Source organism: Lutjanus erythropterus, chromosome 2, assembly GCF_056507025.1.
Source record: "Lutjanus erythropterus isolate fLutEry1 chromosome 2, fLutEry1.hap2, whole genome shotgun sequence".
Taxonomy (NCBI): Eukaryota; Metazoa; Chordata; class Actinopteri; order Lutjaniformes; family Lutjanidae; genus Lutjanus; species Lutjanus erythropterus.
In genome coordinates, this window is record NC_139318.1 from 28,244,060 (window position 1) to 28,271,934 (window position 27,875).

The window sequence follows — 27,875 nt, forward strand, 5'->3', positions numbered from 1 at the left end:
AACAGGCGATGCTTCAGCAAATTCTCTCAAGGCTTCCAAGAAGTTAGTCGGCCATACGTTGAAGGTAAGTGTGTCCATTCATATGTGTGTGTGTGTGTGTGTGTGTGTGTATGTGAGAAGTGTAATAGCTTTGCTGCAGGTTGTAACAGATGGTTGCTAATGGAAGTTCATAGATCTGAATGACAGGGCCAGGGGATTGGGGAGGAGATTATAGAAGGGGATGTGTGATTCAGTGCATGTGTGAGTGTGTGTGTCTGTGTGTGTGCGCACATCCATGTGTTGGAGTGTTTCTACCTCTGTGTACCCATGCACAGTTAGTGTGTATACCACTAAGAGAGTAGACCAACTAATGTTTCTTGTCCTTGGGTAAAGGAAGATGAATTTTAAACAGAGGTTTTAAGCCACATTAGAAGTGTAGCTTCAGGGAACAAAATCTGACTGTCTGTCTTTCAGTCAGTCCATCACTTACGTCCAGTCTGAAATATCTCAACACAATTAGATGGATTGACACGACATTTTGAACAGTTATTCACGGCCCCCAGTGGACGAAGTCAACTGACTTTTGTGGTCCCCTGACTTTTAATTAAGCACCACCAGCAGACCAAAGCTCATTTATCCAGTGAAATATCCCATAATCTACTTTACGAAAGGCCCATTCAGACTGCTGCACGGTAACCAGCCTGACAACTGCCCACCTTCAAGCGTCTGCTGCCGCTGTGGTCCAAGGCTACAGGCAGAGAATTCCTCAAGAGTCCACAATACATATACTAGCTTGCAGATATCTGTTTATGAATTTGTACAAAAAAGCCAGAGGGAAAAGAAACATGGCTCCTTCGTGCAAATAATTACCCCTAACAAATTAGGCTTCAATCATTGGTTCCACAATCTAATATTCATGGAGAATGCTTTGTCTTTCCTTGTACGTGGCTGGTGCTGTGTCCTACAACTCTTCAGCATTACCAGCTCCTCCATGTTTGCTTCTCCCTGATCTGTGATGCCTGCTATTTCTGCAGTGCCCGCCCCCTTCTATTTGATTGGCCAACACTAGGCAGTCACTGCCAGAGGTCCAGCACTGTGAACTCTGAGTGGCAGAGCGGCTGAGTTTTCCCCTCACTGAAATGACAGGAGGAGGTGAGTTACTATGTGACGGTGTGAAATGGCCTTTAGGGTTCCCAGATGATGTATCCTTAATGACTTAAGTGAGTGAAGTGTCGCAACTATTGGATGAACCGTGAGCCGTGAACTTTGGTACACACATTAATTTTCCTTCTAGGATGAATTGTAATAACTTTGGTTTAACCTACATCCATTATCAGGTCAAAATCTTAATTTTTCAATACATGTTTTTATGACCAAATACTGGACATATCTAGAGCCATTCCCTCTTTAATGGTCATCAAACATAAATGCCAAAACCTCCTTCAGGACATGAAGTTTGAATGAACAGTCCAAGACCTTAAAGGCATATATACGGATGGGATCTCTCAGAACTACACTGACAGAAATTTGCTATGCTTTTGCCAATCAGTGCACACTGCAAAGTTGTAAAGTTTTCTCCTCTATTTTTACCCAAGTAGAGCTCGGCCTACTTCCCCTGTTCTTCCCTGATGGGACCTGAGAGTTATAACTGCCTCTCCAAAGGCCTACAGGAAATGGAAAACCAAATTACTTTGTTAGATTCCCACACTGGTGGTGGTGGTGGTGGGAGGGCTCGGGTTGTAATATGTAGCTATGTCTTCTACAACAGTATATACAAAATGTTTCATGCATGTTAAAGTTCTGACTGGTGATTGGGTTCATTAGTTATTCAAACCATCTGACCTCCCCACAGCACTGCTCAGACACACTCATTATGAAGCCCTTGTAATTCATTAAGCTCCCTAAATGAACACAAGCCATACTGAGGAGTGTTCGCTATTACTGAGAGGCATGCTGAGCCTCGGGGAGGTTAATACTAAGTGTGTGGATTGAGTTTTAATGGTACGACGACGGTAGGGTTGGACGTTAACCACTGACATCAGAAAAAAATGATGTGTTAGAAGAGTGAAATGAAACTGAAAGAGTGTAAACAGATAAGATATGATGAGATAGTTTGTGTCCACGCAGATCTCACTTAATATTAAAGGACCAGTGTGTAGGATTTAATGGCATCTAGGTGCTGAGGTTATAGACTCCAACCAACTGAATACTAGAGGTGCCATGATTTCAATTGATCCTTCATAAATCCCGACCCTTTTTGCTCTGTGCTCCAGTAAAAGTTTAGCAAGCTTGATACCTGGCATAACCTCGATCAACTGTCTGCTGTCCTGTTTCAGGTAGCCTACGCAGACATGCTACGTGCTAGGGTCATGTGAAAACCAAATTAAGAAGACGGTTAAAAGATGTGGCTGGGGGACCCATAACAGTGACATATAGTCACAAATTAAGTTAGCTGATGTTAGCAAAAGTCTAGCTAACTAGATTGCTCATGACAATTTAATTGTTGTTGCAATCGTAGATAGCTATTAGAACTGTTATCTGAGCACAGAGTAAGAAGGGGCAGGACTTAGGGTCAATGTGTGTCTGGTGTATGTCCAAAGAAAAAACAAAATAGTAATTCAAAGCTGACACAGTGCAGCTTCAGTAACCTGCAGTTGCTCTTTTCTTGATGACAACTGTCAGGGCTAAAACTGATGATCTGTTAATCTTTACAAATTAAGACTCTTTAGTTTAACAATGGCATAAATGTCAGTGCTATCAAAACATGTGTTTGAATCGAAAATTTATTCAGATCAAAACCTTACACAAGAGAGTCAAATCAAATTGTGAACTGGAGAATCATGGTACCCTAACTCAATATCGCTCAACACAACCTCCCCTTCCAAGCATGTGGGAGAACCTATGGTGGCCACGGGAGGCCCTCTCTAAAGCCAGTGTTTGGTTTGTACCTTCTGGGCTACTGTTGCAGTGCAACATGCAGGACTCCATAGAAGAGGACTGACTCCCTCTGTAGATACAAACAGCTTATTGTACAGTAATGAATACACAACAAATCTAATTTTCAAGTGATTATACACTCATGAAAACATACGTCTATTTCTATTAAATTTTACCAGGGAATGCCTGTAAACTTTACACACTGGACATTTTAGTGTTTATTGTGAAGTAAAATAACCAAATAATGATAGTAAATAATTCAGATATGAAGAATACACAAATACCTGGAATTGAATAAACTTTTATGCTAGAAGACTACTTTAAGCACGACGTAATGACGATCATAGCATACACACTTCCACTTGAATGAGGTGTGAGTGGAGCGAGGCTGCAGGGAAATCTCGCTCCCTCTGAAAGTGAGAGACAACTCCTTCATTTGTCATCACTTCATGCCAACAGGAGGGACATAATCACTTGCTGCCGGTGGTGTAATTCATTGTGTGCACACCAGCTGCTGTCGTACTGCTGCTGTTGGGAACGACAGAAACTTAGAATTCAAGTGATTTAGAAAGCTCGGCAATACCTTTAAGAATCTTTTTTGAAAGGAAGAATACAGTATTTGTTGATTTACTGCCACAGCAGGCAACATACAACACAGCACAGCACTGGATAACTAACTGAAAAGTATCGCCAGCATTAACATCAGTAACCGGACCCTTGTTAGATACAAAGACAGAGCGTCACTTCAACTAATCCTCCAGCTCTAGTACACTCTACCACTGAGGGCCTATCCAGAGCCGAGTGACATCTCTCAGTACTCACAACAGCTTCACAGTGGTGTGTTAGGAGGGAGCCTCGTTTTTTAGGGCTGGTGGCCCTTTAAAAAGAATGAGGGCTAAATTTAGCTGTTATAAATTGGTTATTTGTGCCGGATGCCTGTTCAATTAAAGCCAGTCACTGAGGCGTCTGAGATCTCGCTGGGATGACGACTCAAGTCATCAACCACACACTCCAAGGAGGTGGTTATACTCCCAGTGTTACGGCAGTAACAATAATTAAACTGTTGATTTCTTGTTGGTTTTTGGGCCCACCATTAAGAAATAAGCGTATGAATTATGACTCATCATTAAAATGAACAACTACACACTTATTGGCTTCACATTAATTATCCAACCGCTAAATGATCAAAGCTGCATTTCTCTGACAGAGACAGTTTTGTTGAAACATCAGTCTTCATCCTGATAAATATGCATCAGAGTAAAAAGCGTGTGAGCAGCTTCACCTCCTTTTTGTCTTAGGCTTTTTGTAAGCCAGCACCTCATCAACCGCGTGTCTTGTTTTCACTCCACTTCTTCAAAGCTACATTTCCCTTGCAGAAAACAGCGAGCGAACTCAAAAAGAAGTTACTTAACATCATACAGCCAGTTCTCCGGTGTTTGACAAGGGTTGACAGGAGGTTTTTTTGACCACTCAAACAGCTGGTGCAGCTCTGAGGTGGTCATACAGACATCAAAACTATTAGAAGTGTAAACTGATAGTTGTCGAGTTACAAAAACACATAACAGTGAGGGTTTTTTTCTCCCTACAAAAATGATTATTTAGCTGTACTCTCTCTGTCACAGAAAAGTATACAAAGCTGTCAGAATGACTGACTTAAAAACGAGGCCACGAGCAAGCAAAGGAAGTGCCTGACCGACAGCCTGCTGCTACCACTTTACAGTTTGATAACCGCTCAATGTCAGCTCTAATTCTCTCAGTTTCTACTGGGAATTTTCAGATGCCATTTGGCAGGAGCTCAGTGCGAACAGGTCAGGATGTTCACAGGTGAGTAGATCCAAATTTTCACACCTGTGCCGACACATGTGCGCTCACACCCCTTTCAGCACGCATGTTGGCTGTGCGTGCCGCGCGCGAGAGTCACTGTCTCAATGAATTAGTAATGGATGTAACGTGATGACAGATGACTCGCAGCGGCCCGTCCCTCCCCATCCCTGACCCGACTGTGTCGTCTTGGTTTCCATGGTCAGGAGGAGACGGAGGCCCACGCAGTCTGATTGATTAATTCTGTCAAGCACACTTTTGCTGTCCCTGCACAGTGTCCGGTCCGAGCTCTCCTGCAATCTCTCACAATCACTATCAGCATGACCGCAAAGTCACAGAACATCTCCGTCATTCTTGAAAGAGAACCTGCCCACTGTCCACCATTTTCTTCAATTCACTGGATGTTCTTCTCCAATCAAACAGGACTACCTATGTCTCATTCGTAGCTTTAAAAGTGTCTTACTACACAATATATCATCAACCTGGGTGTGTTTACTGTACTACTTTAGACAAATGAACCCTTTGTCTCAAGTAGTAGGGACTTCTTATGCACTGAATCACATGATGTCATGCTAACAACAACAGTCACATCTGGGTAGACAACTGGCAGCTGATTTGAATTGCAGTGATATGTAAAATTAGTAAATGTGTTTATTTCTTTTGTCATATTTATCTGTAACTGTAACATTTAAAGACATATAGTTAAACATAGTGGTCCAACCTATCTGACATTTTGCTGTGTTTATTTCATGTATCGACTTGCTTTGGTAGTAGCATTAATAAACCAAATCAAGCCAACACCATCATCTCACCACTTCTCAAACAAACTGTTAGTTTTTAAATTAGTTTTTTTGTTAGTTTTAAATAGTTTGTAAATTAAGTCTTCAACTTAACTTTAGTGAAAGCATAAAATGTGTATTTTAGATGACTGAGATGATAACATCATGAAAACATCATAAAACATGTTGCTGCCATTAAAGTGTATGTATGTGGGGGTTCTCAACCAGGAAGTTATTGTAAACAAACATTATGATTGGTTCTTTATTGTTCTAAAACCAAACAGCAATTAGTTTTTTTTGATTTGGCAAATTTGACTAATCTTAACTCAAATTCATATCCGTATGTTCATTATAAAGCTTCAGCCAGCTAGCTTAGCATAAAGACTGGAAACAGCTAGCCTAGCTCTCTAATGAATAAGAATCCACAAACCTGCACTTTTTAATTAGACTAATTTATAAAAGTGTGATTAAATACAAACTAAAACTATTTTTTTTAGTTTTTTATGTTATACAATGAATGGTTTAAATAGTGGTACATTCTGTTTAGACTACAGTATGTCTTTACTGTTGTTCATTTGAGCAGGTCTAGAGGTCTATTTTTGTTTTTTGTTTTTTTGTTTTTTCAGCTTCCCAGTTGTGTTCCTTATATATTAAAATCTTAACAATCAAATTTTTGTCAAAGTGCTTATGTTTTAGCATCAAACTGCTATTTTCCCGAGTCTTTATAAAAATGATTTTATCTGTGACCTCACGTAGGTTTCTACATTATTACGTTACTACATATAAACCCCACCAGGTTGAAGGTGTTATAAGAGGATTCTGGAGAAAGGCAGTTGATTGCTGAGTCTCATTCCCAGGTCATCAAATACAGACACTTTGGGTTGGTGGCTCTAATGGCACAAAGGGAATGAGACTCAACAATCAACTGTCTCTCTCAAAAATTGCTCACAGCACCCTTTGAGCAACCGATGTCACTGTTTTTTGCGAGTTTTCATCTGGGGAAAAAAAAAAAGAAGAAAAGAATGGAAATATGTGTGAAAATATTGTTTGCATATTGTTTCAAAAGCTAAATGTTTTGCTACTATGATTGTTGTACAGTATATTTTAACCAGGCACCAGGGCTGGAACAAGTAATAATAGACCTCAGGTGTGAACATCCCTGGTACGACTACTCTAAACATCAGTTTCACCTCTAGTCTAAAGATATTTGCTACACATCTGCCATCGCTGTGATGCACACAAACCAGAGTGAATCATATCTATTTATATGGGTCAATCTTTCTTTTCCATAGTGGTGGAGTGAACCACAGATCTCAGCATGCACACTTGTTTAACTAAAAGGCCTCTGTGCGAGCAATGTTCTTCCTCTCTATTGTGTCTGCTGTTCGCCTGCTGCTAAGGTTTCCTCACTAACTCGTGTTGCTCGTTGGTATATTCCTCGGCTGTATTTTGTAAGAATATTAAACCAGGCCTCATGGCTTCACCTTCCTACCTCATCTCCATGGTTTGACCCTGCAACCATTTCACTAACCAACCCAGTGGAGTGCTGGGTGTGTATCCATCAAGCTGCGAGCAGCCCAGAGGCAGCCATCCTTCAGCCTGTAAGTGGTATTGGGATAGTATTGAGATCTGTGTAATTGGATTAGACCAACCTTAGTCCCCTCTCTATTCCACCAGTCCCCTCTGTGAAATCATAACTTAAGAGCTTTGACAATGGTAGTTTTGCTGTGCAGCAGCTGATGGGAATGTAACATGATCTCTGTCTGTAGCTCGTGGCCTCATCTTCCCTCCCCGAGGCTGGAAAATCCCAGCAGCGGTCTGACTGACAGCTCGACTCTGCCTGGCTTTGACTGACAGTGAGCGGGATGATGTTCAGGCTCAGATGGTTCTGAGGGGCCCAACTGATCTCAGGCCTCTGTGGCGATCATATGGAGCATCACAAAGAGGAGCGCGGGAAGATAGGAGGGCTCAGATCAGACTGGGAGGTCTATCACACCTGTTTGGCTTTATACACATGACAGGTTACATGGAGGGCTGTGTTCTCTCTGGCTGCTCTGGGTTAAAAGGCCTGTCAGACAGACGCTCTTGTAGCATCGCTCAGGTGTGAGTCTGTTGCTCCGATAAAACACACGCACAGAAAGACTCAATAAAAGTACAAAGGAGCGCTCACAGACTAGTGCTTGTGATGTACATAGAGTACGTAAACAAACACTCACTGAGCGGCATGTACTAACCTCTCAACCACGGGGCGTACTGAGGAGTAAAACCAAATAAACTCAGTTCATCCACCTCTTTGAAATGACGAAGACAGTTTACTCATCTACTTTTAGATCGACTGTAGTTAACGAGAGGAAACAAGGTGAGTAAAGTCCTGTTTACCCACAGTTTACCCGTCTTTGTATTGACCACCGTCCTGCTAACATGACATGAGACAATCAAGTAACAGAGTTGATGCAAGTTTATCCCAGTGTGTATCATTACATTATTTCATTCTGTGGCTAGGAAGAAACTGATCCCTACTTACGTTTTTAAGGGTTATTCAGGGTTTTGCAGATAGTATTGATTATCAGATACCAGTTTGCTAATCTTCCAGAGGTATTAAGTGCATTAAGTGGTACAAATAGTAGTGTGAGAGATATTTTTGTATTAGAGAAAGAAAAAAAGTTGAAAATGATTTATTTTACAGGTCCGTCAGTTCCTGAAAATTTCCTAAATTATTTCCTAGAGCAAACATGTAAATATGAATTTATTATTAATTTAGCATTGTTACAGTTGGGAATCAAGAATTGATTCCAAATAAGAATCAAATCCAATTCTTTGAAATTATGATTCTGCTTATTGATTCCTACAAAATCAGGTGAACCCAGACTTTTTTTTTTTTGACAAAAATGGTAATTTTACCTCACAGAACATCGGAGAGTTGCTGTTTACTGCAGCCGCAATCCATGGCAAATAACATTAGTTCGGACCTGAACTAACCCTTAAAAACAACAAAGTCACACAATAACACAAACAAAGGAGTCTTGTGTCTTTGAAGCGAGCAAAAACAGTGGCTTCAGGTCACTGTCGGAAAAACCCTGTCTGACGTCAAAGTAAGGCAGTGAAAATATTCTAAATATAGCATACAGTGAAACAGATACAGATTTTTGGTTGGTTTGGTTAGTAGTTTAAATACATTATGCTGCTGTCCTCGTCCAGAGCAGTGCATTGCTCCAGGACTCCTGAGAGACACTCCTGAGACATAAAACAGACTTTTTTTGAAGTAGATTTTTTTTTTTTAGTTAGTTAGTTTTGTGAATGTATAATGAGACATTGAAATCAGATATTATACGTGTATTTTTACTACTTCTTTTTACTAAGCTATAATTTCCTGAGGCTTTAAGGACAAGATGTGTATAATGGAACTTGCACAGAATATCAACACATACTTGAGGCATAAACAGTAACCTGATGGACTGGAAAGTCACCTCATCTACCCTCAAATTAATTTAAAAAAAAGAGTCCAGGTGTCAGCTGCAAATCACTGGGCCACTGAAATAAGCTAAAAATTTAAAACATCAGAGGAAGCTTTTCCTGAATCATATTTCAACCTGCCTGCGAAAACAAAGAGGTTTATAAAGTGTCCGGCGGCAACATGCAAGCCTGTCAGCCTACCGGGGTTTGTGTTACATTTTAATTTTGGCACCGACCGTAGAATCAGATCATTGTTTGAGAAGACGGCTGAAGCCAGAGGCAAGAAAAGGAGAGCAGACAGGGACATGGAGTGGAGGAGATTAAGACAAGGAAGGAAAAAAGAATAAACAGGGGGGAGGCTTTTGACAAAAAAAAAGTAAGTCAGCTTATGCCGTTTCCATTTTTAGGGTGAGGGGAACATTCATTGCATTATGAATTATAATTTATGGATATTTAGTTAGACTTTTTTTTTTATAGTGGCTGTGTGAAATCAAGCATGTATCAGTGTGTTAGTTGGCTGTTATATCCACACATGCAAAAACTCTTTCCCAACTGTTGCATGCGTCCTGTTCATTGCAGGAATAACGACAGCCCAGACAGGCAAACAAAAAAAATCCTCACCTACCAGATTTGGGTTTTTTTTCCCCAACCCTTTAATAACAGTACAAGCAGAGCATTTAAATGATTAAAATGTGCTGCTAATTTAGGAATTAAGGCTAAAGCAAGTAAATCCAGAGCGCTGAGAAATGCTTCCCTCCCCACTTTATATCAGTAACTGAGCATTTAGAGTCAATGTGTATTTTCTCATTAGTAATATAAACATGAATTACAGCGAATCACCCCGAGCAGTATTTAAATAGGTTGCAGAAGAATAATTTCTTCTTGCATGCCTGTGCGTGTGCACAAACACACACACACACACTTTTCCTCTTTTTTAAACGTGTGGCAGGGAATATTTGGGACTAAATAACCATTACAGGGGGTAGAAACAGGCTGGAATATAAAACGCTGTCAATACTGCGCTGAGCCGAGTTTGAGACCTTCTTATCTACCGGCTGCATTAAGACATGGCTTTCACTTTTCTCCCTGTATGAATAATAAGTCCATATGAATTTCTCTCGCCTACAGTCTTGAATTTTTAGTTTTAGTTGGAAAAAATATATAAATCCAAACCAGCCTAAATGAAACATATTAACTTGTTGCATACTTTTTGTTAAGGTTTGTATTCTATAATGACATAATGACTCTTCATTTCTTTGCTCTGCTCGTTCTCTTTTTGCAATTTTATCATCTGACTCTCTTTTCCTCTCCTGTCTGCTTTCTTCTTTTGATTTTTTTTTTTTACTCAAACTCTCTCTCCCTCCAACTCCCACCCCACCCCTCCTTCTACCCCCTCTCTCCTTCCCTCCCGCTTGCTGCTCATTTTTAAATCTATGAATTTCTGAACATCATTTTCTTGATTTTTCCACGCCCCAGGGAGACATTCTCATTCCAGCCCTTCTCTTTTTTCACCTCATTTCCTCCCTCCTGAGTGAATCTCCCAGACAGGATGTGAGGTGACAGTGTGGCCCATGGAGGTTAGGTTGGGGGTGTTGTAGTGTGTGTGTGTGTGTCTGTGTGTGTTTGCGGGAGGTGAAGGGAGGTGAAGGTGGGGGTATAGTACAGCCTCCCTCTCATCCAAAACACGGGGGTGTAGGGTCAGTGCCATTCCAAATCCAATCCTACACATGACCACAGGAGACTTACAGTAACGCCTTCTTTCCTTTTAGTATCCAAGCTGTTGAATTAACCGTGCCTTTGAGAGGCTTCTGCTCTTTGGCATGAATGTGCCGCATCCCACAAGACCTCATGCTCGTAAAAGATACACACTTCTGCCCCTTTATAAAGCTTCAGCTGTGTTGCAAAATGTCAGCGCTTTCACTTTGAGTGACCATATGTGGCCAGAAACAGAAGAGAGGAAGAGTGGACAGTCCCTAGGGCGCGGTATGGTTTAGAAATTTTCAATACCTGTGTCAATACAATATCTTGGCTTTGATACCAGTTACTGAAGTATCCTTTTTTTCTATACCAATTTAATAAAATTCATGTTAACAATATAAAGAGTCAGGTAATGAAGGGCTCCCTGAGAAAATTTTCTTCAAATACGCAAGTGAGCCAGATATCCAGGAGATCCCTGAGTGGCTGATCAATTATTTTGTCTACATTAAATTATGACATGACACACAGCAGTGGAGTGAGGAAGGTGTTTGTGGTACTGGGAAACAGTGGCAGAGTGAGACCTCTTATCTTCTCTGTTCTAAAGAGAAGCAGGCCCGGGTCTGACAAACATCCATCATGTCAACTAGGGATATTGATGATTAATCATTAATCAATTAATCGGCATTAAGAATTTAACCAATTAAAAATTAATCCATCATCAATCAATAATCTAGAAATGGCAGTAATTGTGCATCATCTGACATTGTTTTGTCTGGTGGAGGCATTTGTTGAATAAGAAAACTTGGACTTTAAAAAAGAGAGTTTTATATCTTGTTACTTATTAATAATCAATTATTTCATTGTTTGCATTTGTGGTGAATCAACTCAATAATGAGCTAACAGGTTAGCTGCACTTGCTGGCTAAAAAGCAGCCCAAAGTTTACTTAATATTAGTTATCTGAGCAGATAAGCAGCTGGTGATAAAAAATAAATAAAAATAAAAAATATCCCTGTCTCTGGGCGTAACACTGTGTTTTTCCTGCATGACGTGTGATGTTAGACTGCCAGTCATCAGTATTATTAGATGCTGGTGCTCGTTGCCTAATGTCTCAGTGACACTGATCTGAGGTATTACAAGACATTTTTCAATACTTAGTAGGACTGAGGCAATTCCAGCCTTGATCCTAAAATAAGGCACTATATGGATGAAATTCAAATTATAGTAGAGGGGCAATTTTTTAAGAAAATAAGTTCAATTTCTCTGATTCCAGCTTACTAAATGTACTAAATGTAAATGTTTTCTAATTAACTGATTGAGAAAATAATCTATAGATTAATCAACACTGAAACTAATCGTTGGTTGCAGCCCTGAACTATACCTCACACATACTCTGCACACACTGAGACTGCTACACATAAAAACACGCAATTTTTTAGCTGTCCTGAATATTAAAAAATATACAAATCTGCATGCAGGGTAAAGTTTGAATGTTTTAAAAGTACATTACAGCCTCCACAATTTCAGCGTATGTGCGCCACTCAGGCATGATCACAGTGATTAAAATGAATCAGTGTTTGTGTGTAGATGTGTGTGCAGGTGTGTGTGTATATGTGGGTGGAGATAATGAGAATCACCAAACTGATTAAAAGGAGTGTCTCACCGCTGTTGTGAAAAAAAAAGAACAAATTTATCTTTAAATAGCAATAAATATAAATTCTAATCAGGCAATTTGTGAATTATATGCTCTCATCTTGTCCCGTAATTTTTAGTGTGAAGATGATTTGAACAAAACCAACTTGTGCTCTGTTAGACTGTTAAACGGGGGATAATAGGTTGATTTTAAAGTACACTTTTTCAGGATTAGCACAAATGCTCCTTTATGTTATCTCTGGCTTTTAAAAATTAAAAATTGATTGTGTATACTTTTCTCATTTCCCTCCTTGTCACTCGTCTCCCCTGCGTCTGTGTCCCCCCACCTCTTCTTCTCTGAAGGGTTAGAGGTTCCCCACTGTGAGAGCAAAACAAATTTCTAACTAATCACAGGACTGTCTGAGCATAACAGTGGTAATAATTATATCCCAAAACCCAGGACATTGAAATGATAACCTCTGAAATAACCCATCTTCTCATGCACCACCCAAACTATCTTTCAGAATATACGCCTCCAACATTAAACAGAAAAAAAAAAAAAGTCAAAACGAGAGCTGGCAAAAAATTATAAAGATGATTATCTCCATTTTTTGTCATTGACAAAATATAATCGGCTTAAAATTGTATTTCAACTACAAAGAGGAATTACACTGCTTTCTACAAGAGTTCAAACTGAAGGAATAAAGTTGATCTGCTTCCATCACCCATTTGTGTGTGCATGTGGAAACGAAGTTATACTAAGCGAAGAAAGAGAAGAGGACTGCAAAATAAAAATTATGAGATGACAGCTTTTTCAGAGTTTGCAGAAAATCCTCAGACATGCACAAGTTTAATTATGATACTGCTGAAAAAACTGCCCGTTGTTTAGCATTATTTTGGTTAACTATGGTCTAACAAAAAACAGACAAATGTCCATCATAATATATGCTGAACACCTGTGTCAGATAACACTGGTTAATGAGACCATAAGCAGAGGAGTCTTGAAAAAATACTTTTTGAGAAGCTGAATAAAATGAAGTCCAACAAATCAGAGTTAAGAGAATTTAATGACAGAGGTATTTGCTTTTTTTTTTTTATCAACCTCTTTCCAGCAGGGGATGTTTCATGGGAGGCAGCAGGTCAACAGTATACGCTGCCTAGAAGTGGTAATGACCTACATTCCCTGAAAGCAGGGATCCTGAAGATTCATTTAAGATGTAGCTTATTGCCGCATGTTTGTCTAATCATAAATCAAATTTTAAAAGTTTAGTTTGTATATGGTAGGTGTCAGCAACCAACCAAATTACATGAAAATGAATAGCAGTTATTTTTTTAACAGTTTAATTTTCGTTTATAATTGTTGTCGGCCTAAAGAGATACTTTATGTTCTCCAGCTGTAAAAATGTGTAGTCTATACATAATATTAAAAAATGTTTTAATATCTAGTCATCACGGACTAAAGCTACAGCTCGGTGCCTTTTCCTCTAAATTTTGCTGGTAGCTGTTGTTAAGTCTCCGAGGCTGGCAATGAAAAGTAAAGAGGAAAACAGACACTTTAATAGTTGTGTCTCCAGAAAAGCTTTTTTTAAATGTATATTTGGGGCAAAATGTCTCTTTTGAGAGTGAATGTTGCAGACCTATGACAGCAGTATGTGATGGCCATTCTCGCGCTAGATCATAAAGTGGGCATGTCTGTCAAGGAGAGACTCTTGGGTACCCATAAAACCCATTTTCATTCAGATATCTTGAGGTGAGAGGTCAAGGGACCCCACTGAAACCCTTCCCAACAACCTAGCATGAATTGTTAGTAGGGATGGATATCATTAGGTTTTTATCAATACTACTAATACATGGCTGGATGACTTTTTAAATACATTGTTTTAAAAAAGAATACAAGGATCACAATTGTACTTTTCAAATGAAAGTAAATGTTTCTAGAGGAGCGACAGTCAGACAATAGCTCACTGGAAACTGGAATCTAAAATGTCAATAAAATAAATCATATTCCTGACATCTGCATACTGTGTGAAACTTAGAAAGAAAGATTGAGAGAAAGAAAGAAAGCTTATCAACGCTGCAGTCTGTCACAATTTAGCTCTGGGGCTCATTCAATACCAGGTTTCGGTAACCATCCCTATTCGTTATGTCTTCAAGCTTCAAATATCAGTACGTTCACCAGCTTTGATAATGGCGCCTGCAACAGCCTTTGAAAGAGAGTAATGTCGGATTTGAGGAGGTTAACATTTCAGTCGTGTTGTGTTTTATACATCTTGCTATAAAACACACTGCAGGTATTAACAACTTGACTTTGCAGGGGAGTCAAATGATCCACCATGTATGTGTGCATCATGCCGAGCACGTGGCTACAGTGCGTGTTTGTACACAGGTGTTACAATATGTGCAGCATCGTCGTCTTACCTCCAGGGCTTTCCTCTTGCTGTTGAGCAGCTTGGAGATGTCCCGTGCCACTCTCTCCACCAAGTCCTTGGGGTTGTTTCTCTTGATTTCAAACTGGCTCTTCTTCTCATTATAAATCTGCAGATGGAGAACAGAGGGAATCAGAGATCAGGTTACCCGAGCCATTAGTTTAATTAAGAAGATCACAGAGGAGCTGTTTGCTTATTATCAAGGTAGAACACAAGATGGTGAACATTTACTGTAGAGCAGGCAGTATGCAGCCTGCCATTATACCCATAAGCCTCAGCACTGTAGCAGAATTAAACACAGAACAGAGCCCTAATGGCAAAGCACTTAGCTAGCCAGCTGCAGTCTGGCAGTCAGGATCAAATTAAATAAACGCAAACTCAAGCAGATCCTCACTGCTGGGTGAACACCTTGCATCTCCACAACGTTAACTCCTTTGGAAATAAAACAAGCAGCCTTATTTACAGCCTGGCGACAACATAATTGTGACTTAATCCAATGAGTTGCTGAAGGCTGCCCTAAAAACAGGCTGTAAAGTCAAGCTGCTGGAGGGAATGTGAGGAAAATAATGCTGACCATACACATTTATGTTCCATATGTAAAAAATATACAAACCTAATGGTCAGATGGTTTACAAATAATAGAAGAGATGTCCTAGAAAGCTCTGTATCTAGAAAACCACAATATACTTTTGGGAATATGTCTCATAAGCCTACAAAAGGAAGAATTATATCTTTTTTAGATCTTGAGAATTACAGCATTTAAGCAAATAACTAGTGGCTGGAAAAGAAAAAAAAAAATCGGTACCTCCCAAGGTAAACAAGTGGCTGGAAACAGTACAGACAATATATGGTAAGAAAAAGGAAACCTACAAAATCATTAAGTATGAAGATCAGCACTTGGCTGACCAAACCATCTGGCATTCTTAAATATTTGTATTGGGCTCACTGTAATAAAAACTAAATATTCCACTGACAGTAACACTAACAGGACTTTCAAACAAGATGATTTTATTAATTATAACACTACTTTTATTACCATGACATGCGCAGAAGGCTTTTTCTATATAGGCCATAATAAAGGAATAAAGAGGAAGAATTACGAATCGCTCCACGGAAAGACATGTTAGTGAGTTCCACAGTGCTAATGACACCTCAGTGAACATCTTGGGCATTTAACACATTAAGCCTTCGATCATACAGAAACTGAACCAAATGTAAGCTTTGAAGATCCATCAACTGGATGCTTATTAATATCCAGAGCTCACTGAAGATGCAGACTTTACTTTTTTTTTTCTTGTTATAAAAATTTTTCTTTCCTCTAATGATATTTTCCTTTCCACACATATTTATCCTCTTTTTCGTCCTTTTTTTTTTTTTAAATGTTCTATTTTTTTCTGTGTTATCTCATGTTTGTGTCTCATCAGTTTCCCCTGTCATGTTTATCTGGGTCATGTGTGCCTCCCATTGGCTGGTGCTATTATACAGGCGTGGATACATGTTTAAAGCCCTGATGAACACTCCGCTAGCTGTTCTATTATTTGTCTTTATCCACAAAGTGATTATATACACATTACTGATGATTATTTATCAAAACTCTCATTGTATTAATATTGTGTGAAAGCACCACCAGTCATCCCTATAATATTGTTGTAACATTGAAGTATGTGGTCGAAAACATAGTGATATTTCATTTTGTCCATATCACCAAGCCCTGCTGTCGGGTTGATTAATTTACAGCAATGCATCATTTTCTAGAGGATCATCATATATGTTTGCACTATTTGAGAACAGTATGTCATTTTGGAGAAAATGTGTGGGATTATCTAAAAATATTGAGATATTAGTTGTAAGCCAGTCCTAGCCATTATAATAAAAGCTTTTTAATCTTTTACTACCTCATTGCTACGATTTATTTTTTGAGTGCCTTGATTGCCTTTCTTTCATTAAGAACAAAATGTTATTTGAAAAAAAGACGGCCTGTCTATAAATTAAGTAACAATAATATATTATATAAACAGCAATGAAATATTAAATGGATTATGTTTTGAGAATTAGTTTTTAATGAAACTTTAACGGAAAACTTTTGTGGCAGCAGCCCTATTTCCATAATGAAAAGATTAACCTTTCTTTTCTTTGCCTTTTAAATTCCCCCTTTTCTTTTTTCCCTTTCAATTATCTGTATAACACGGAGGTACATGAATGCATAGATATGTATACACTGTATATGTAAATATGTATAGACAAGATCAGCATTTTGTGTACAGGTGAAAGTTAAGTTAAGATACTATTAAGTAAAATTTTAAAAGAAACGTTTTTTAAAAGGAAGGAAAAATAATTCCATAGTGACAGTGCAAGTAGAAATTACATCTTCACTCAGAAACAGCAACTGAAACAGCAATATATTAGGCTTACTGGGGCATTTTCAGAATAAAATCAGTTAAGACCAACTTAACAGACACAGACTTTGCAAACCACAAAAAAAAAACGAGTAAGATAAATGGTTTCAGGATGCCAGAAGGGACTGGGATGTTTGGAAAGGAGGGTCATCCAGAGGCAGAACGACAGATGCTTGGACCACTGACAGGGGAAGGTACTTGGGAGATTAGTCCGCTCCCCCTGGAAGAACTGTGGAGGCTGACTCAGCGGCCCAGGCTCTCTATAGGATCTGTAGTCTACAACAGAGCACCACCGGGGGGATTACCACTTATCCTGCTGCCCTAAGACACTGCAAGACCCACTTTCACACCATAAAACCATTTTGTATAGTTCTTCTGAGGAAAACCCAAGAAAAGCCTGTTGTCGTTGAATATTTTAAAGCAATTAGTGTCTTTTTAAAGCTTAAATGCGAGGCTGAAATGCTGCATTTACTCCAGTTGAGCGTCTACTTATTCACCCTTAATTTGAGGTACTATAAACTCACTCACTAATTCAATCGATCGTTTACTAAGTAATTACACACACTTTATATTGAGTCCCTCATACACGATGATATAATGCCATACATTTCAGAGTATAATCACAATCCCACATGTTGAGCTTTAATTTAAAAGGTATACTATAAAAGATTTTCCTAAAAGTCCCCATCAATCATCTCTTATGATCCATTATAAGTATGTGGTGGCAGAGACCCTTCCCTCTGCCTTTATTATTATCTTATTTTGATGTGTTAAGGATGTTTCGGGGTATTAGCGTTTAGGCTGTGGTTTGCAGCCCCCAGCCAATAAGAATCCACAGGCTGTGAGGTCGGGACTCCATAGAGGTTCAAATCACCCACCACCACCCACTTTTTTTTAGCGGCTCCGGTTCTAGAAGTGAATTTCCCGCTTATTCATTCCATTGATGGTTCAGAAAATCCTTATATTAAGCTACAAGATGAAGCATGACCATAAAACAAGCCACTGTGAATGCTACTACTTCTTCTTAAATGTAATTTTTGACATTATAGTGTCTATATTGTTATTAATAACAGTGTTGTAGTATATTGTAGTTTGTGTACATACATTAAATTCACATTAATAGTATGAGTCATGTTACTGTAGCTACCTAACTCGCCAGCCTGCTAGCAAAACTTACTGAACAATTTACTGAAAATACGCCTGTGTAATCTGCATATATCACTGCATTTTTTTCATTTATTTAATTCCTTGTTGTCTGCTCCTACAGTTTTTGCATGTACTGCTGACCAGCTAGCTCCAAGCATTTTTTCATCGTTGCGATTTGATTATCCTCCTGGTCAGGTCACGAGTCAGTCTATCAGTGTGTCAGGGCAGGTCAGGTCCAGAATCGATTTTGAGATCAGGAGATCAGTGGGTTTGCAAAACCAGAAACATGTCAGACAGAAAACGAAAAATTACATTTTTTTTTACATTTTTAAAATGTTTTTAATATATCATATCAGTATTTTTTTTTTTTAATCTTATTTTGTCACTTCATATAGGCATATAGGATTAAAAATTGGGTTGACATGTGGCTGATGTTTATTATTATTAAAATTATGTACGACCCAAGGCACAAGACCTCCCTATTTATTATTTCATTATATAAAAAAGAAAAGGAATTGCAGGACACTTTGTAAATGAATTAGAAAAATCTTGAACTCTCTTCTAAAACAGTTAGCTAGTGCATGGACTTGAAATGAAGTGTGGAGAGCGGTTTCTTTCATTTCTAAGATGCTGATTTCAGGTTCCTGTTGTGTTCTCAGCAGAACCTGAGACTGGTGCTTTTATTAGCAGCGTTCTGTTTCTGACAGCATGCTGGCTTTTCATTGTGTATCTGACAATCAAACATCCTGACCTTTAGAAAGTTTCTCAAGTGGTCAAATGGTTTTTGTTAGAATATTTCCCTGTGTGGTTCAAACCTTCAGAGTATTAAAATATATTTGTCTCCTTTAATGAAATTACCAAAAGTCTTTTCAGGCCTGAGTAATATGACAACCATACAGTAGATTAATGTCACAGACAACATTATCTGGCAAAAACTGTCAACTACACAGCAATGAAAACTAATGTCATGCTTATAGATGATGTTTACTGACCCTTACAGCAAATAGCTCTGTGATAAGAAACTGCACAGAGAACTGCTACAATCACAGTTTGTGAGCAAGAAGAAAAAGGTTTAATATCTTTTTTTTTTTTTTACTGCCAACAATTTAACAACTTCAAGCTTTTCACTAGTGTACATCACAGTCATTCAGGAATATGCTGCTTTGTTTAAATTCTGAAAAGCAATGGTTCATTGCTTGTCCCATACTGCATGATGTGGCTAGTTGGTTTTCAGTTCATCAGTACAGCCGTTGAAATGGTCCTGAAGTATGTAAGTATGACTATCATTCCAGTTACAGTGACCACCACCAGCAAATGGAGACAAAGTTTGCAGTGGGATGAAGCAAACTTGTCTCATTTGTTGTTTTTATTGGTCTACTGTAGAGCGGCACCTTGCAATCATTATTATCGATTAATCGTTTGGTCTATAAAATGTCAAAAAATTTGGATTAAAGTGCTCATCATAGTTTCACAAAGCCTAAAGTGAAGTCTTCAAATAGCTTCTTTTGTCCAACAAACAGTCCAAACCCAAAGACTCTTAATTTACTATCACAACTGAAAAAGCAAAATAAATCCTTACATTTTTGAAGCTGGAAGCAGAGAAAAAGAAAATGGCTAAGTAAGCGAGTTAAGTACAGCCAGTCTCCTGCAGAATCACTGCTGTTTGTGGCTGATCAGTTGGCTTTGTTCACAAGGAGCAAGTTATTGTTTGATTTATCATGTTACATAAACCACAGTAACCATTGAGGTCAATAATCAGTTGTGATCTTGGCTTTCACCGACTATTTGGCGTGTTTGACATTTAATCGGTGATCCACACACACTACAACACACACATCAATTGAACCAAACATGATTAAGATCGTCTGATTCTGAAGTCTCATGATTGAATGTTTACAGACCAAATATTCTCATATTTATTCCAAAACTGCCAAAAGTGAGGATCTCTCGGTCTGTTGTGAAATATTATGTCTGTGGGATTGATGTGTTGATGTGCAGCAATTAGGAAAGGAAAACACTGGCGTCCATATGATCTGTCTCTGTCGAGCTGAAAGCTGGGCAGACAGCCAGAGGCAGTTTCCTTCCACTGGCCCACTGAGCAGGCAAACCTGGCCCCAGAAGCTCGGACCCTGCCAGCCGAGCACTCTGACGAGATTGCCTGGTGTCTTATTTTGGCCGCCCTCTGAGGGATCAGGGATCCTGCTTAGTTTCAAACAACACTTTAAACCACTTCTCAAAGTGAACTGTGAAGGTGAAATCTGCATACTCATGCAAGAAAAAAAAAGATCTTTTTAAACGTGTTTTGATGAGCGAAACAGGTGGTTCAATTCTTTGAGTTGTGTTTCTTTCATTTTGTGCTTCAGCTGCTCATCCTGAAAAAGTCATTAGTCTGCAATTCAACAGTCCATGCGAGCACACACACTCACACACAAAGGAATTAGTCATTACCCCTCAGTTCTGAATGAGAACTCAGACCAATAACCACGTGAGTGTTTGCACACATGAACATACCTGCACATACACACACATGCACGGTGACACACACCATTCTGCGTGGGCTTTTTGTCAAGGTGGAAGAAGCCATTAATGGAATCTTATTAAACCATAAAACAGGAGCGAAGTTTTCTCCGCTCCATTGACAAACTACAAACCCCTGACTCTTTTAAGCAATGCATTTTTCAAGTCGATTTAAAAACCATGTCAAATTTGTTTTTAAATCAATATTCATTCCCTTAATGTGTGGTAGTGCTCTCTGGGTCTGCCTCTCTCTGGAAGATTCATGGCAGTCTCTGGGACATTACAGGGCGGGCAGAGCCTTCTCTGCTCCGAGCTCAGAAGCAAAAACACAAAAGGCAAAGACACAGATCAATAAGACTCATACTGCTTGCAGGGATTCCAAAATATATTTTATTTGTTATCATATGCAGCGAGGTCCACTTTTTCCTTTTTTGAACCCTTTTCAGAAAACAAGGAGCTGAGGGAGTATTCTTGAGGGGAAAAGAAAACTTTCTAATGCAACTTTCATTACTTGTCCTGCACTCTCTGTCTGTATTTAGGGATTTAAAGTGATTCCAATGTACTGCATAATTGTGCAGCCTCTGCTACTACAATCATCAAACAGCCTCATTGGAAAATGCACTGCTTAATTACCTCCTCAAAGCATGGAGCCAGCAAACCATTGAGAAATTAAGTCAACCACTGTCATTGTGGCCCATAATGTATGAAAATTAGCTGCTGCAACACAAGCAAAACAACTATTAAACTGATTCATACAACGTCAATAGTTGATCCAGACAGAAAGTACAGATTAAGCCTTATTCCCCACTGACACGTATGGATTCTGTTACAAATAACCTTGTCTGCTGTTTGGGAGAGAAAGTAAAACCACACACAGTAGGCTGGACAATGACTCAATATTACTGTTAATCATCAGCACAGAACTTAGTGCCAAAATTTCCATTTTGAGATATTGCAGTTAATAGTTCTGATGTATAATAAGCATAATAAGTTTTGTCACAGTATGTTATCAAATAAGTGAACACTTTAAGATTTTGTTTTACTAATTCTGTCTAATGGCTAGCAGGAAGCGAGCCCACTGGCTTTAAAAAGAATTTTGATGAGGGAAGGAAACTGCATTGAAATTATGAGTTTTCCCAACTTTTTTTTTTTTTTTTTTTTCAGTGCCTCAGATTAGACTCAGATCAAACTGTCAAACTAGGCTGTATTGATTCTGTTATTATATTGCCTACTTCTAGACTAAAATGTTTTCAGAAACATATTTTAATGTACTTTTGTGGCCAGGCAAACCCGCCATTCCTTTATACTGAACGGACATGCAAACAAAACCACGCACTGTCCAAGTCGCACTACATCACCCACCAGTTCCACAATCTCCATGGTACGGTGCGTGCTCTGGCGACCCCTATAATGGCGAATGGCACACAAATCAAGTTTGTGGACTTCCTTTTGCTAAACAACTAAAAACACATAAAACCAACTTGTTCTAACATTTAAATACTTCAGTTGTAACATTTTATGACACAAGATATTGTACTGTGCTGCCATCTAGATTTCTAGCCTTGATATTGTGATAATTATGTCTTTGTTGCCCACCACCCAATTTACATTACATTTACACGTCTACCAGATGATAGATGGGTATCATATACCTGAGCTGGCGTGTGCTCCCTCAGTGTAAGTGGGCATGACACCAGTGTACTGTATCCACCTACACAGTTTGTTCCCCTCTCCAGTGACCTATGTCTATTGTACCACGTGCTGCCACATAAACTGCACCGGTATCAGTTTCTCTGCCCTTTAGTATGTGACCACGGATGTTTTCCTGTTTTATTCCTTTTATCACTCTACATGGACTAATAAAAATACAAAGACAGACAAATAAAGACAGATAGTCCTGTAGGGTGCTCATCTCTCTGACAGGTTGGCCATTACGAGCTCCTGTAACGGGCAGATGAGGTCCCTGTCCATTCTGAGAGAAGATTGAGCGGCGCTGTCAACCACACAGAGCTCCAGCCCAGAAGAGAAGCAGCCGGCCAATGAGCATTAGGTTGGAGGAGCACTGGGCGCAGACCGACAGCACATGGTAATGCTGGCCACGATAGGCCTGAGGAGCTTTAAATCCCCTTCAGCTAAAGGTTGGAGATGAGTGACCATCATCGCTGAAGGGCCATAAGCACATCAGCCTGCCTGAAATTATATTTGAGGGCTTTAGAGCTTGACTCACTCACAGGTAATGGGGCAGCTACAGGAGAAAAACCAAGCACTGTGGCAGGCAACTTTACTGATAATCATATGCAGTGTTTGAGCCGAGGCAAACCACTTCAAGGTGCTTGTGAAAAATAAACAGCAGCAACAACACAGTTCTATAAAAAAAAAAATCAGAGAACATGCAGAAACATGTTTATGGTTAATAAAAAAAGCTTTAAAAAAAGCTTTTATTACTTTCTTAAGAGAAAATTTAATGTAATTGTATGTATGTATATACTCAGCTGTTAAAGGTCTGTGAGCTTGTAAGAGGAGGGTGGTTGCAGGCTACAATGTCACAGCTAGGTGCCACTAAATGCTACGCACTGGTCCTTTAATTTTGTTCATTAAATTGATTTGCTTACACTGATTTGCTGTAGTCTACTACAATGTACACAAAGGCAAATAAGATATACAGTAGTAAAAATATCAGATCATTTATGTAAGTAAAAGAACCAATACAACACTGTAAAAATACTCATTTACAGGTAAAGGTCCTCAAAGGCTCTGGCAATAAAATGTGCTTAAAGTATTAAAAGTAAAAGTATTCATTATGCAGAACACCCCTGTCAGTATTCACATTTAAGTAGTATTTTTTTATTGTAGTTGATTAGTAGAGAGAAAATCTTAATTACTTTATATACTGTTGGGTGGTTTAATCTAGAAAAAAAAATATTAACACATCACTTGTTTTATATGGAAAATGTTATTGTAAAAAGTAATTAGTAAAAAGCAGCTGTGAAACAGATGTATTGGCAGTGATGTACAATATTTCACTCTGAAACTTAGTGGAATAGTGACAATGGCATAAAGTGGCATAAAATGGAATATAATTGATGACATCTTATTGTTCACAATATATCAGTAGATTTTTTTACATGACAAAAAAAAATAATTTCATGATAATGCCAATATTCCAACTTGTTGACATCATACAATTTTGCAGAGCAACAACAAGCATTGCAGAAAGTAAAAGTCACATTGCTATGGCTAGAGGAGTAGTTCCAAAAAGGTGAGCAACTTCAGAATTGTGGAGATGGTCTGGTTACAAAAGATGTAAAAAAAAACAAAACAAAGTAATATATAAGAAGTGCAAGAAGACTGTAACAACAAAACAGGACAATACAACAAACCAATTTCACCACGGTAACCAGAGGCACCCCGTTCAGTATGCAGAGAGCCAAATGTCCTACAAGGAAGAGCAACAACAACTATTATGAGTTCTAAACCAAAAATATTTTTCAGTGTTTTGTCACACTGTCAAGAATATTGTCATTGCAGAAATACCCTGACTGTCGTGATATTATTTTAGGGACATACCGCCCACCCCTTACAACTACTGTACCTAAAAATTGTAATTACGTGAAGTAATTGAGTAAATGAACTAAGTTACTCTCCACCACTGTATATAGTACCAAGATCGCAGTGTACGTCCCCACAATATGAGCACACAAGCTATCCACACTAATTTATTAATTTATTTACTTGAAAGTATGTTAATGATTGATGTTTTTTTTTTTTTTCAACTAGAAGATTATGGACATGGTTAAGTCCCATTTACATTATACAGACATGTCAGCTCTAAGCAGCGTTTTAGAAAAAAAAAAAAAAAACTCAAAGAGAAAAAAGAGTAAAATGGATGTGACTGTTTTGTGGTGCCCATCCTTTTTGTAAAGAGGAATTATAATTCATGGATTGGAAAGGCTGTGGAAGCAAATTAGCAGTGTTAATCAGTTATGCTGTTGGCTCGAGGCTGTGACGCCTGGACAGCTTTCTGTGTAGGCCTGTCATTCTCACAGGAAAAGAGGAGAGGTGGCTCTGCAGAGTGCCACTGACGGCCAATCGAACCTTCTGCTGCTAACGCTCACACAGGATACAACAGAAGTAACTATGCCAATCGCAACCAATATGCTTTCTTTGGCAGGCACGACTGTCAAGTACACACTGGAAATCACACACGCGCGCGCGCACAGCGAGACATGCAAATGTGCACGTGCACAAACTGACATTCACGCCCTCTGTGCGGCTCATACATGTCACACATACTCACATTCTCATCATTAGCCATGATGACTGGTTCCAGAGTGCCAAGCTCTGAGTGTCACTGTAAACACACAGATGGGAAGACAGAGGGTGGCGAGACTCCAGAAAATTACTGTTAAAAAGTGGTATGCAGATTCAGCTGGCTTCCAACACTCATCTAAGAGGGCCGCTGTTTTGCAAGTCAATCCCCGTCCTCCTCAACTTCAGTAACATTCTAAAAAATGTGTTAATGCTGCATAAAATTTAAAACCCAGCTCGTGTTACTGCACAAATTGGGGATTTTTCAGAATGTTCCTCCTGTCATCAACACAGCAAAATCAGAACGCTAAAATGATTACAAATGAAAAAGATTTCTGTGTGCCTCTGACACTTTGTATAAAGACTTACTTTTAAAATTGAGATTGTTTCGTAACCATCGAACTCATGGTAGAATGTTTAATTGATTTGTTTATGGACCAGCTGCGCAGGAAAAATACTGCAGTCCAAATAGCAAGTTGGAGCCGATATATTAAATAAGCTGAAATCCTATTTAATATACAGTCTATGGTTGAAGTGGCTTTCCCCCTGCAACCTTTTCCCCAGACTCGTGGGAAAGCTCTGCAGGCTGCAGAAGCGCTGCAGGACCGCAGGACCAATACAACATCATAAACTGAAAATAACAAGCAATGATGAGTCCTACACTGTAAGTTGATCAGCTGTTTATAACTGTCAATTGGCTGTCAATGTAAAGTTAAGCCTGAAAAGAAAATCTCACTCTTCTGAAAATACACACTCTGGCTGCCTGTCTCTCTGCCCACAGATTTTATTGACATATTGCTCAGTTTAACCACTGTAAACATTTACTCCTTCTAAAAGAGTATTAATCATTTCTTGCAACTCATAAACAGACTCTAACTCATTTAACAAACACTCAGCATTAATTTAAACTCGAATTACTGTGAGACAGACATATATTTCTATTCCTACAGTACACTGCTGTAGCATTATTGTCAAAGAAGTGAGTATTTCAACTCAACATTTGTTCTTAGTATCTGATGACATGTTGTTATTTTCTGGTTTATTACAATAAATATATTAGAGATTTCTCCTTTAAGGTATTAAAAGTCAATATGCATACTATTCTAGTATTATTGATACATTAACAGGTAAGCAGAACAAATTTGTTTTAGTTGGATGGGTTAGAGTATATCTTATTGGCTTTATATGCTATTAGGTGGTTCAATGTACAAAAAAGCTTCATACTCATCATGTGAAATCTTAATTTTAAAAGTAACTAGTAAAAACACTGTGAAGTAAATGTACTGTACAATATTTCTGAAATTTGGAGGCATTAAAATTTAGGAGTTAAAAAGTGGTATGCAGATTCAGCAGCTGGCTCCCAGCACTCAAATAAGAGGTCCACTGTTTTGCAAGTCAATCCTCGTCCTCCTCAACTTCAGTAGCAAAAAAAAAAAAAAAACTTGTTAATGCTGCATAAATTTTAAAAGCCCAACTCATGTTATCACACAATTCTTGGGTTTTTCAAAATGTTCCTCCTCTCATCAACACAGCAGAGCAAAGTCAAAACTGTAAAAAAGATAACAAATGAAAAAGATTTCTGTCTGCTACTGCCATTTTGGATAAAGACTTATTTGTTGACTTTTTTGCTGTGTTCGCTGGTAGTACTGATGTTCTTTGGTAGTGTTGATGTTATTGTCCCTTCGTCTGTGTCTAAGAGACAGGACTGCTTATCTCTCCGTGAAGTCAGCCACAATAGGCCGCGTCTGGCTGCTGCAGCGCGGAGGTTGACAGAGACAGATGCCACATCATTAAGGAATATTAGTGGGCTCTGCCGAGCAGACCCAGCTTCCACGGGCCCCAGGAAGAGTTCAATAAGAGAGAACACATAGGGAGCAGCAGCCCCTCAGAGGAGCTCGATAAGACAGAACACACCAGAAGCCTCTCATAGTTCAATAGGACTGGAAGCCTCCAGAGGAGTCCAGTCAGACGCAGAAAAAGCAGAAGCATTGACTGCTACTGTGAAGCTACCGTCTCAGGGAGAGTTTTCTGTCCCGATGAGACAAAGCAAAAAAAGAGACAGATGAGGCTGTCAGCAATGGACAACATGTGTACAGCTAATCTGCCACCTGCTTTGATGGCATATACTCCTGACAGTCTACCAGTGCCTGGCATTGAATCATTCCAACAGAAAACTAGAACTGCAAGCAGTTATGAACGGGGGCCAAGCCTCCCCGCGCAATCCCGGTCCCCGCGGCCCTCGGAACCCGCCGCCGCGGGCTCCTAGGGACGCGGGGCTCGGGGCGATCGCGGGGACGCGCGCCGTCGTCCGAGCTGCGGTATTCATGACCAATCATTAGGTAACTTTGCTGTCGGCCTCAGGAAGGAACCCACATCATGCGCAGCGAATTTAGGACGACTCCGAGCAACTTTTGGGAAACCTGATGTTTTTGGGTTTGTAGCGCCCCCTATTGGCCGATCCGCACCAAATTTGGCACAGCGTCTGTGGATGACCTCTGGAACGAGCGTGTTAAGTTTGAAGTCAAGAGACTTTAGTTTGACCTACATATGACACAACATGCGTTTTTTGAGCTAGCCAAAAAAATCGTTCGGTTATAATTAGCGCATTTTTTGGCGTGCAACAATTCTTTTGATAACTTTTCGTCAGACACGTTTAGACATCGTATGTGCAAAGTTTGGCGCAGATGGCGCTTAAACTGTAGGAGGAGTTCGAAAAAGTAGGTTTTGGACATGTGGCGACTTAGCGACGGCAATTTGCGGCAAAAGTGGGCGTGGCCTACGTCAG

At 39.2% G+C, this 27,875-nt stretch overlaps 1 protein-coding gene across 1 annotated transcript in view; it reads right to left on the bottom strand.

Annotated features, from left to right (window-relative positions):
- Positions 1–27,875, bottom strand: part of cacna2d2a (calcium channel, voltage-dependent, alpha 2/delta subunit 2a) — a 212,519-nt gene that overhangs the window by 139,793 nt on the left and 44,851 nt on the right. The window contains exon 3 of the mRNA XM_084736056.1: positions 14,716–14,832. Within this exon, the coding sequence (XP_084592182.1) occupies positions 14,716–14,832 (117 nt within the window). The remainder of the gene's footprint in view (positions 1–14,715; positions 14,833–27,875) is intronic.